The 12284-nt window shown below is 35.7% G+C and overlaps 1 protein-coding gene across 1 annotated transcript in view; it reads right to left on the bottom strand.

Moving 5' to 3' along the window:
- The window catches only part of LOC107750110 (proprotein convertase subtilisin/kexin type 7-like), a 42292-nt gene that overhangs the window by 2007 nt on the left and 28001 nt on the right, over nucleotides 1–12284 (bottom strand). Inside the window, exon 16 of the mRNA XM_016565376.1 lies at nucleotides 5697–5701. Within this exon, the coding sequence (XP_016420862.1) occupies nucleotides 5697–5701 (5 nt within the window). The remainder of the gene's footprint in view (nucleotides 1–5696; nucleotides 5702–12284) is intronic.

Here is a 12284-nt window from a genome sequence, read left to right as displayed (position 1 = left end):
AGTGTTCTGTTTTTTTGTGATTGACTTTGTACGTTCAAAAATATATTTTTTTACAATTATTCTTTAAAAATTTTACTTAAAATAAACAAGAATTTTTAATAAAACATGATGTGAGCTTAATGGGCACAGGGGTGTGCTTAAAGGGTACAAACATGTACCCATTAAGCACAGCCAGACTTTTTGCATTTAATGATGTATATCTTAATTGAAATGCTTTTGTCATTTAAAATAAAATTAAATATTTTTTGTGTGAGAGATTAATCTTTTATTTTAACATAACTTTTTGTGCTGAAACCAATATCTTGTGCACTAAAAATGTCTCAATGTAGATTTTGGTGAGCTTAATAGGTACGTTTACCCTAGCTGTCACAGTTTGATCCCAACTGCAGTGATGTTTATTATAAAACTAGATGAGCCATAGTGACAGATCCCCTGTGAAGAACTCATCGGCACAAATCCTCAGCGAAAACCACAAGAACTAGACAAGTCCTCTGCACAGCCTTTGTGTCCAGCTTCGATTCATTCCCCATGTGATGTATTCAATCTTCAAGCGGAAGGAACTGGATGGATGTTCTGAGTGATGCCTGTCCACAGTCTGACTTGTGTTGCAGCCTGGAATTAAACCACACCATGCTGGTTTCGTCTGGCCAGATGAGCCTGGTTTCTCCCAAGGCTTTTTCTCCATTTCTGTCACCAGTTGAGTTTGGCTTCCTTGTCTCTGGCTTGCTTAGCCACTTAATTCAATGTTCCTGAAGTGACTGCACTGGCACTATTGGATGAGAACTGAATTGAACTGAGCTGGATGATGACATCACTCCAGAACTGCTTTACAGCTGAATTGAACTCATTTCATAATCGATGATCTGAACACTAAACTTACCTCTGTTTGCATCTTTGAATCATGCTTCCCTGTTTATCCCTGTAAAACTGCTTTGAAACAATCTGTTTCGTATAAAGCGCTATAGATTTTTTTTTCTGCAAACGTTTTTGTGTTAAAGGGTTAGTTCACCCAAAAATGAAAATTAGCCCACTAATTACTCACCCTCAAGTCATCCTAGGTGTATATGACTTTCTTCTTTCAGACGAATCCAGTCGGAGTTATATTAAAAATTGTCTTTGATCTTTCAAGCTGTTTAATGCCACTCAGCGGGTGTTGCATGCATCAGGTTCACCCCCCGGAGCCGTGTGAGACACTTTTTATTATGGATGGACGCTCTTTATTTAACTTCTTTTGGACTGATGCATGCAACACCCGCTGAGTGGCATTAAACAGCTTGAAAGATCAAAGACAATTTTTAATATAACTCCGACTGGATTAGTCTGAAAGAAGACAGTCTTATACACCTAGGATGACTTGAGGGTGAGTAATTTGTGGGCTAATTTTCATTTTTGGGTGAACTAACCCTTTAAGTACACTGACTGTTGGTCGGTACAACTTCAGCAGCTGACATTAAATATTTTTGGAAAGTTGACATGTTTTGAACTATGATATGTTAAAACTATTTTAAACATCAATTGATAAGTCTTATATAATTATATATATTATTCAAAAAAGGCTTTGTTGTCTATCCTAGAAGAATAGAAATTTGTCTCTGACAAAGTCTTATACTAAAACAATCATAAACATGTTTGTTCTTCATACCTTTGTATGTTCTTATTTAAGATACTAATAGCAATTTGGACAAACATTTTCTTATACAAACAAGGTTACCTTAAACCATTTCCCAGATGGGAACCATTGAAAAGAAGCATGGATAGGATGTAATGGATCCATATCAATATGAAATGCTTCCCTTTCAACTTTCCTTTGTATAGAGTTCTGAAAGAGGCACATTGTTTGCCGGGTTTACAGTCCTTGAAAGCTTGCGTTTACACTTAACAAAAATAGGGTTAAACCAGGATATAATATTAAAAATGAACATGATCAGATCACTGGATCTGATGCTGCTTGGGCTGTCTTCCCATCATTGTTTTTAGGCCTTGCCAGGCCATCTGTACATCATCTGTCATCATTTTTGTCCTCCACTTTTCAAGTATTTTACTGTTTGGTACCTTAATCTTTTGTTTCAATTTTGTCTTTAATTGTTTTACTGTGTGAAATGCATTTGTTTGTTTATTTATTCATTTTCAAACTAAGATAATGTTTAGGTTCATGCATTTAGGCTTTGTAATTTGTATATCTTTCATATTTTTGAGGGATAAAACTATCTTGCTTGCCTGGTTTACAATCCTTTGAAAACTTGCTTTTACATTTAACTGCATTGGGGAAATGGGAATTAGTTTCTGTACTTAAATATATAAGAGAGCTCACCTGCTCAACTTCTTTTCCTGTCCTTTCCCAGACAGCAAGCAACCATTAAAACAATGTTATGTCAATGTTGATGGGTCAGTGCTTAATGCATTGAATTAATGTTACAAAACTATATTAATTCAACATTACTTTTGCACCCTCGGGTAATGTTGAAACAGTGTTGAAATTTTAACAAAAACGATGGTGATATCACTGAATCAATGTTACAATGTAATGTTAGTTTAACATCGTGTTAAAGTAGAAATTGTTGAAATTAAAAAAAAGAAGCAATGTTTACAATTCAAATACATATACATGGTACATCAACATTATTTATTATAGTAAATGTAAATCAGCTATATGTGCTTACACATGGCTTTATTTTAATGTGTTAGAGTGTGTATTTTTTAATGGTGCATTGAAACAAGCTGTCTCTATCACAGTGCTTTCTACATTTTAATAATTCTATGCAATTTTAATAGTTTTACACAAATGAAATGGTACATTTATGATAAGCGTATACCATTGATTATCAATGATTCATTTAAAAGTGTAAATGTTGTGGTAAAAAACTTAAAAACGCATCTAAAATTCACTTTGAAGAATCCGCTTTAGCCTTTTATCTCTTCAGGATAGTTTTTTTTTTCTTTGTGACAGATGCACAAACATTGTAGTTTCATCTTTCACACCTTCGATGGCCATCTCACAGTCAAACTTCCTCTCTATTGCATTATATATACACAATATATATATATCACTTCAATCTTACAGAACATTCATGGAAGAGTTGTTCTCAAGCTTTGGGACAACATTAAAATACAATGATCTTTCTCTAGTCTACACCCTTTTCTGAGAATCCGGGAACCGAATCCTGCTCCCACCTCTAGATTGAGACTTCAGATTTTGCTACATTCAGTAATAATACACAAATGACGTGAAAAATCACACAGCAGCGGGAATGATATCATTATCTGCAGTCCATGAGGAGCTGAAAGTATCCTGGTTATAAATATTATTGTGGGTATCAGTAACAAAGTAACCTTTTCGTGCATTCATACAAGTGGGACAAATGAAAGGCATTGCGGTGTCTCATATTCTTTCTTATCAGATGCTTCAGAGGCTGAGCCACTCTGTGAGCAACTCCACCCACTGCATAAAGCTGCACGGAAAGCTCCACTTACAACTCCATTTATGTCTTTAACTGACTCAATTCTTCTGTACCTGATCTGTTATCTTCATCACAGTGAGTATTTTAAAAAATATAATTAAAGAAAAGTGGACAAAATACTCAAGTATATCTACATTTGTTAATGCACAGCTTTGCAGTATACTACATAAACTGATTAAATGTAAAATTCGGTAACACTTTATTTTGATAGTCCACTTTAGACATTTTACTTACTATAGGTAACTTTGTAACTCGAGTATTAGCGACTGTCTGCTTAATATCTGCGAACACTTTATTTTGATGGATATTTTACAAGTAACTTTGTAAATACGTCAACTTATTCTACTAACCCTAACCTAACAGTCTACTAATACTCTAATGAAAGTTAGCTGGCATTTAGTTGCGAAATAGAATGTCTAAAGTGGACTATCAAATAGTGTGACCTAAAACCAACAATTATGTTTTGTAATCAGCTAATGAAAATCTAGCATTGAGGCGGTTTCTCACTTGTTTCTAACAAGTAATTGTTTTATATTAATAACTCACATAGATCTGGTTTATGTTTAGATGTATTTAGCCTGCTTTTGGTTGTGATGACATTTACATTTAATCATTTAGCAGACGCTTTTATCCAAAGCGACTTACACATGAAGCAATCAGAGCAACAAGAGAGCAACAGTTGACAAAGCTCAGTTAGTCTAACACAGTACACATAGCTAGGGTTCTTTTTTTGTTAATTTTTTAAAATTATTTTAAAATGATAATTATCCTCACCTGACGCTGTAATTTTTATGGTGAGGTATTTTAGCTTCTGCAAATTTCTGCAAAACAGATTTCCATTGATTCTTCCAACTGGAAACGCTTTCACAAAGACAAAAGTCGAAATCTGATTGGCTGATTTTTGCAGGTTTTGGGGGAGCCTAGCATTCAGCATTTTTTTACGGTCCACCAGGAACAAAAAGTACTATTCTAGATACAGATTCTAGAGTGATTTATTTTAATTAGTTGTGTGTCCTCTCATATATATATATATATATATGGTGCGGTAGGAGATTTACAAAATATCTTCATGGAACATGATCTTTACTTAATATCCTAATGATTTTTGGCATAAAAGAAAAATCAATAATTTGTGACTTAAGACTGCTTTTGTGCTCCAGGGTCACATATAGAAAGATCAGTTGTAGTACCTCACTGACAATACCAGGCAATTTAGTGACAGGTAGGATTCAGTTTATGATTCATTTCTTTGGTATGCACAAACAAAGACTAACTCTGACAGCAATTCAATGAAATTAAGGCTATAATGTAATTGTTAATGAAGACACGCATGTTGACCGTCAAGCTCTCTCCAATGGTTGTGGAGGTTGGTGATAATATATAATAACAACTTCTCTGATAAGAAAGACAACCAAAGTGTGTACTGTTAGTGTGCCTCCAGAAACATGTCTGGGAACACTGTACTACAGCCCTACACTATATGTTTGTGTAGTTGTGTTTTGTCCTGTCTTGTGATTGTACTGTTTATGGGTCTGAAAATGCAAAAATACCACAATAAATATAATATACAAAAAAAAATAAAAAATTACATGTAATGTCCCATACAGTTTTCACCGTATACAGTAGGGGAATTATATAAGCCGCTGGACTCTGCATGCTGAGGATGAAGACTGCTCTGTGTGTTGCGATGGCTCTCAGTCTCTTCTCGCGAGCGGAGGCTACCGCTGCATTTGACCTCCTGCAACAAGCTGCTGGTGAAGAAGTTGATCATTTGTTCATATGAATACAGGTTTTGCAGGTCTTTGTCTCACTTCTACACTACCAGTCAAAAGTTTTTGGACAAAAAATTTGCTATGTTTTCTTTAAAGAAGTCTCTTCTGCTCACCAAGCCTGCATTTATTTGATTCAAAATACAGTCGTACAATTTTGAAATATTTTAAATATTTAAAATAACTGTTTTCTATTTGATCATATTTTAAAATGTAATTTATTCCTGTGATTTCAAAGCTGAATTTTCAGCATCATTACTCCAGTCACATGATCCTTCAGGAATCATTCTAATATTCCGATTTGCTGTTCAAGAAACATTTATTTATTATGCTGAAAATTCAGCTTTGATCACAGAAATAAATTACATTTAAAAAATATATTCAAATAGAAAGCAATTATTTTAAATAATAAAATTTAAAATACTTTTGCAGTATTTCTGATCAAATAAATGCAGGCTTGGTGAGCAGTAGAGACTTCTTTAAAAAAAAAAAAAAAATCTTACTGTTCAAAAACTTTTGACTGGTAGTGTACTATTTTTCTGACATCTCTTCGTTGATACTCTCATCAGTGAGTTACACAGGGTCCCTACCCTGCGGCGGATGGGACTGTGAATGTGCATTCGGGAGACAGAAGAGCTGCTGTTGTATTGCACAGCCTCTGTTTGAGCTGGAGGAGGCCACGTTCATACGTATGGTTGGCTTATGGGAAGGACTGTCTCATCTGAACAGCCAAATAGAGGAGCTCACAGGTATTGTTTCTTCATATTTGCTTATCATTTTGGAAAAAATATATGAAAATCTTAACTTGAACAGTTACATTTTCCTTGCTTTCTGTCCCTTCCTGTAGCTGGTTGCAAAATAGCCTTCACTGCTGCGATGCTTCCAATGAGTGGATGTCTTGGGCCGTTTACCAGCAACGTGTCTATCTCTTACCAGTCTGTCTCCCTCAATCAGGGCAATGGCTACAATCCTGCGTTGGGTAAGCAGGCCACAATACACTGCGCCAATGCTGCTTCATATTTTAGGGCAGCGTCAAAAACCAGAACGTCAGGAAATGAGTGGAAAACAGGAGACTATAATGCTGCGGTCACACTAGTCTATGAAACACGAACAGAATGAGCTTTTGTCGGAATCATTCGTTAAGTAGTTTTGTTGTAAATTATCAGATTTATGAAAGTATTTGTATCTACTCCAAACCACATGTAAATGACGCATAAAACATCTGAAAGTTTTGTTTTCAAACTGATGACAGTATTTTGAGAACAATAATATGTGATCCTGGAGCACAAAACCAGTCATAAGGGTCAATTTTTGGGGTCGATTTAATTTCCATTTAATAATGGATAAAAGCAGCGTTTGTGAGCGCAGTGCTGCTTTGTTTACTGCGTTACCGGGGAAACCGCTATTTTTACCGCTCCAAAAGCGGCACCTAGTGGCAAAGAATGAATTTGCATTTTCATTCAGACCAACAAGTGTGCGGGCAATATGCTAATGTTTCATGTTGACCTCAACATAAAACGGCTTGGGATTTGTTTTAAAAATGACTGGTTTCAATGACTCAGTCGACTCTTTCTTTTGAGATAAAATAACTTTATACACGGTGCACTTTCAGATTTAAAACTTTGCAGGATGTTTTCATTCACTTAGAGCTGTGTTACACACTGCATGAAAGGTAGTTTACACAAATCCATAATAGGGGGCGGGGCATTTTAAGAGTGTAGGCCCAACTAATCTCCTGTTTAGATTTATGCAATGCAATGCATCCAGTTCACGTCGTCCTTGTAGAGCCAGCTTCTCACAGTAAGTTTGAACAGAATAAGCCAAGCAAACAGAGACATCAACCTGATCCTGATTCTTCACAGGCACGTTCACGGCTCCTCACGCTGGCCTCTACTCCTTCTCCTTCACGGCGTACTCCAGCGTTGGCAGCGCAGGTCAGCGGCTCTACCAGAAGGTGCAGCTGATGAAGAACGGCCAGCTGATGGCCTCGTCCTGGGAAGATAACCGTGAGGATTCGGAGGACAGCAGCACTCAGACGGTTCTTCTGCAGCTCAGACGCGGCTGTCAGGTGTATGTTGAGCTGATGTCAGGCAGACAGCTGTGTGGAGACACCCAGGGCCAAAACACCTTCAGCGGATACCTGGTCTATCCCTTCTCTGAGCCATGAGAGGGAAATAACTGTATATACATACACAGCAATCTTCATCAGAGATTAAAACCATGAAAAAGATGTCCATGTGTGAGTCTTCATATAAAATCGTCATAAAAATGACTAAATGAATCCTAGCAAAAAACAGTATATGGCTTAATGAATAAAGGTGACTTTAATAGTTTTCTGTGGTGCTTATTCCTTCTAGTTTGTTGACATCATCTTTTTAATGCTAGCTTTTTATATATACTGAATAAAAATATAAAACCATATTTATTTATAAAATGATAACTAAATGTGATAGCACTTTACTTAAAGCCTTTATGCATAATGCATTATAAAGGGTTATTAAAGGCTATTGCATTACTCATAATGTGCGTTGTAATACATGATATCTTGTCGTAAATAATTATAACCGAATTTAAAATGCATAGTGTAACAATGAGTTGATAAGTGTTATAATGTATTAATCGTGGTTACAATTATGCATGCATTAAAAGGTACATTACAAGGCATAATTAATGTATTAAAACTACTTTTATAATGCATTATACATAAAAGCTTTAAGTAAAGTGTTACTCCAAATGACAGCAATGCAGCATATACTTTCTGAAATGTTTATTATGTAATGACTACTGTTTACCTTATACTACTATTCTCTCTCTCTCTCTCTCTCGCTCTAAAGGTTTTACACAGCAGTATCTACTTTCTGCAAAAACGTTAATGCAAGTAATACTATCTATCTATTTTCAATCGATTTATCAGCGTCAACAAGCTTGACACTTGAACTGAATCCAGTTTTGTCATCACAAATCAAATCATAACCCAGAAGTGAAAGGAGACAGCTTTAATTGATTTGTTTATTATTATTTTATTGTTACTAGTTTGAAAGTAAATACTTTATATACGTAAGTACTGTGCATCACTAACAACTTCGATTGTCACTTAAGGTGGGTTGTCATGTAAGAAAGAAATGTTGTCCCTGCCTAACAATACATTAATAAATACATGCATATATGTGCATTCATGTTGTGAGAAAAAAAAAACTTAGAGAAATCACTTTCATATAATACAATGAAAACGGTTTATGACTATTTCTTTTAACTAATATTGTTTTAAACAGAATAATTTGATGTTGGATTTTTATATTTACGAATTAAAGTCTAGGTTTAGAATATAGGATATACAGTAATAATAATATCTGTATGCATAAAGGTCATTTGGAAAGTTTTCATGAGTTTTACTGTGATCATAATATAACATCATATCATCTTTTTCAGCAAAATCAATCCTTGTAAAGAAGCACACTAATATGAGATATGACAAGATACAGTTTACATTAAAAGTAATGGTCGATGAAATTAATCCCTCAGTTAAATAACATTTTAAGTACCAAGTACCAATTTTTAAGTACCAAAACCAAGATCACCTAAACTTAACAACAACCTTACTAACTACTAATACGCAGCAAATTGGGAGTTTCGTGCGACTAAAGTCATAGTTCAAAGTTACTTAATATTGGGAATTGGACCTTAAAATAAAGTGTGACTAAAATATAGTAGCATTGCATGCTTCCAGCATTAGATAACGTAGTATTGAACACACACTGGGGAGTATTTTGTACATAGAAGGCCTTGTTAGCGATTGCTTCCTAAGTGTCAGTAAATCATGTTGCTTCAGCACTCCTCAGCTCTATCTTATTTCCCTTCTGCCAGTGCTTCTGCATTGAAATACCTTATATACCGTACCGCTGACAGACCGTGCTCTGCGTCTCTGATGTGTGATGATTCATCTATAATCTATACAGTCCATCTGCGAAACTATTCCATTTATGTCCCTGTCTAAACTCAAAGCCCTCTGCTTATGCGTTCACACAACCTTCCTCTTTCTCTCTGCTGATGCAGTGATGTGGTATTTGGAGAATTCTGCTCTCTGACCAAACTACAGCCTCTTGGCTTGGTTGCTGTCCTCATCCAAGCCTCTTCCCAAATAAGGCTTTGCTTTAACAAAGGGCCGAGCCAGAAAGCTCAAGTGCAGAGCGGAGAGGAGGGTGGGCTTGAGGAAAAACAGCGTGTCCTTTTAAGGCGTCAATTTCCTTTTCTCTGCCCCCTTTCACCGAAAGTTTTTTGTTTCTCTAATGGAAAAGACATCTCGTCTTGAAACAGCGATACTCTGCTGAACATATTAAAGCTCCAGAGTGACTGGTGTCTGCACGAACGACAAAGTCATCTTCATTTTCACTTGAGTAAGTATGTTTTTCACATGCTTTCAACTCCGTTCAGTCAGGTATTTTGCTGATTGCTGTGGCTTTTAAATGACATACTGTAAAGTAATAATCCATGCAACTCTACATGCTCTACAATACAAAATCTACATACTATCTTTAAAAAAAAAGACCAGACCTGAAAAATAGCTTAAATTTAGTATCTTTCATGACTTTTTGATTGCAAGTAGTTATCAAGTTCACTTCAGTGTTTCTGTAATATTTGAACTTTTGATGTGTAGCGTGAGCTTCTTCTTTGTTGTTAATTACAGCACTCGTATCAAACATGTATATCTTTCTTCATAAACATTTAACGCAGACCTAGCCTATTCCAATTCCCCTACATTATCATTGATGCAGAACAAAACTAAAGCACTCAGATCAGGGTGAAAAAAGAATGCCTAATGCAATATTGAAATGGAAACTATAAGGAAACTTAAAGGGATAGTTCACCCAAAAAAAAAAAAAAATTACAATTCTGTCATCATTTACTCACTCTCGGGTTATTCCAAACCTGTATGAGTTTCATATTTCTGTTGAACACAAAAGAAGACATTTTAAAGAATATCACTAATCAAACAGTTGCTGGTCCCCATTGACTTCCATAGTATGGGGGAAAAAATACTGGAAGTATTGTGTGTAAATGATGACAGGATTTTCCTTTTTGGGTGAACTATCCCTTTAAATGACACTTGTGTAAATGTCATAGCATTAAAGAACATAAGCACTTTAAGTTTTACATTTTTCTCAGGACTAACTTCACCTCTGGTTTGGTAATGTGTGATCTAACGTTCTGGAAAACCGGAAACCATTTACATTTGACACATTTATACTGGTTTATTTTCCTTTTTATTATATTATATAAAATTTTAGCAAATAAATTTGTACTATTTGTCCTGAAATGACTCATAATTAAAAAACTAATGAACTAATTTAACAAAAAGGTGCAGATGTAATGCTCATAGGGTGAATGACTTTAAACTCATTCCTTAAGGTTGGGATTTCAGAGGAACGTGGTAAAGCGCAGAATGGCAGCACAGGTGAAGGTGCTGCTGTCTTTGGGTGTGTGTGTGTGTGTGTGTGTGTGATTTGAGCTTCGCTTCGATGGTGTTACGGACTGCTGAGATGTGTGACTGTAACTGATGGTGTTTCTGGAGGAGCATGTTCATCTGATCCTGTCATATTCAGCTGTACAGTACTGATTTCTCCATCCACCTCCACTCAAGGACTATATGAACATGTGAATCTCTCAGCCTCTGCCTTTATGGTTGCTTTTTGTGTAACAGTTTAGCTCAAGTTATCCATTTGAAATAACATATTTTTTTATAATTGAGCTGAACTGTTTGCCGTTGGAAATGCTGGACTGTTTACACCGCACAATATTTATAAGCATGATTTGTACTTCGATTTCATGGCTTTGTGGCTGCTTCCAATTGCATCATTGGCTTTTTTCCACTTTATTCTGATGGTGTTTAGCTTAATTTAAATAGATAAAGGTTTGTTTCAGGAGAAGAGGATTTGAGGAAAGGTAAAATAATGAAAAGCGTCCCCCAACTGTGTTCTTGTTTTCTATCTTTACACAACAACACACAAGCATTATTCATGTTGAAAATGTCTAATAACATTTGACAGGAAAATTTCAGACAGACTACACTGGAACAAAAACAATATAAAATTATAATAAATCTGACACGGAATTGCACATATTAAGAAACTTAATATTATACTATTGACTTCTCCTCTACGCAGGGAGCTTCAACCATGGCAAACAAGGGTCCTTCTTATGGGATGAGCCGCCAGGTGCAGGATAAAATCGAGCAGAAGTACGACCCTGAGCTGGAGGTGCGTTTGGTGGAGTGGATCGTGACTCAGTGCGGCTCTGGGGTTGGAAAACCAGAGGCTGGAAAACTGGGTTTCCAGGCCTGGCTCAAAGACGGATGTGTAAGCCATGCATGCACGGCAATCATGCAAGCAACTGTACTTTTAAGAAAAGGCTGCCAAGAAACAGACTTTGACAGCATTTTATTTAACCAAGAAAATAAAAACCTTGAGATTTAAAAATCTCTTTTGCAAGAGAGTCCTGGCCAAGACAAGCAACACATGTAGTTTTACAAAAATAATCCTTTAGAAAAGACATACACATAAAATACATTTTATGTGTATACATACAGTGTTGGCCAAAATTATTAGAACACCTAATTGCTGCAAAAAGTGGACATACCAAATATTAAAGTTAAAAGTGGATAAAAAAAACAGTACGACTCACTTCATCTGATGTTTGTTGTGCTCAGAGCAACCATCTGCACGTTTCATGAACATTATGAAATCAAATCAAGTTCTGGAGGCACAAAAAGGTCAATATTCTAACAATTCTGGCCACTACTGTAAGTCATCTCATAAATGATCAGTCAGTTACAATCAGATGCAAATTAAACAGTTACAGTTAGATAAACCAAATCATTTCAAATTACCTTGAATTCTTTTAACAAGACCAACTCTTGAACACGTTATGTTCTAGCTGAATCCAGAAAAATTAAGCAGCATATCTAAAGACCCTTTTGCCCATAGTCATTTGGACCAGCTGGTGGGTGACTAATAAATATAAATAATACAGCACAAAATAATAATAATAAAGACAAACAAAA

Source organism: Sinocyclocheilus rhinocerous, unplaced genomic scaffold (genome assembly GCF_001515625.1).
Source record: "Sinocyclocheilus rhinocerous isolate Xijiao unplaced genomic scaffold, SAMN03320098_v1.1 scaffold722, whole genome shotgun sequence".
Taxonomy (NCBI): Eukaryota; Metazoa; Chordata; class Actinopteri; order Cypriniformes; family Cyprinidae; genus Sinocyclocheilus; species Sinocyclocheilus rhinocerous.
The sequence above is the reverse complement of the archived record's forward strand: the minus strand, read 5'-3'. Positions and strand labels throughout refer to the sequence as shown.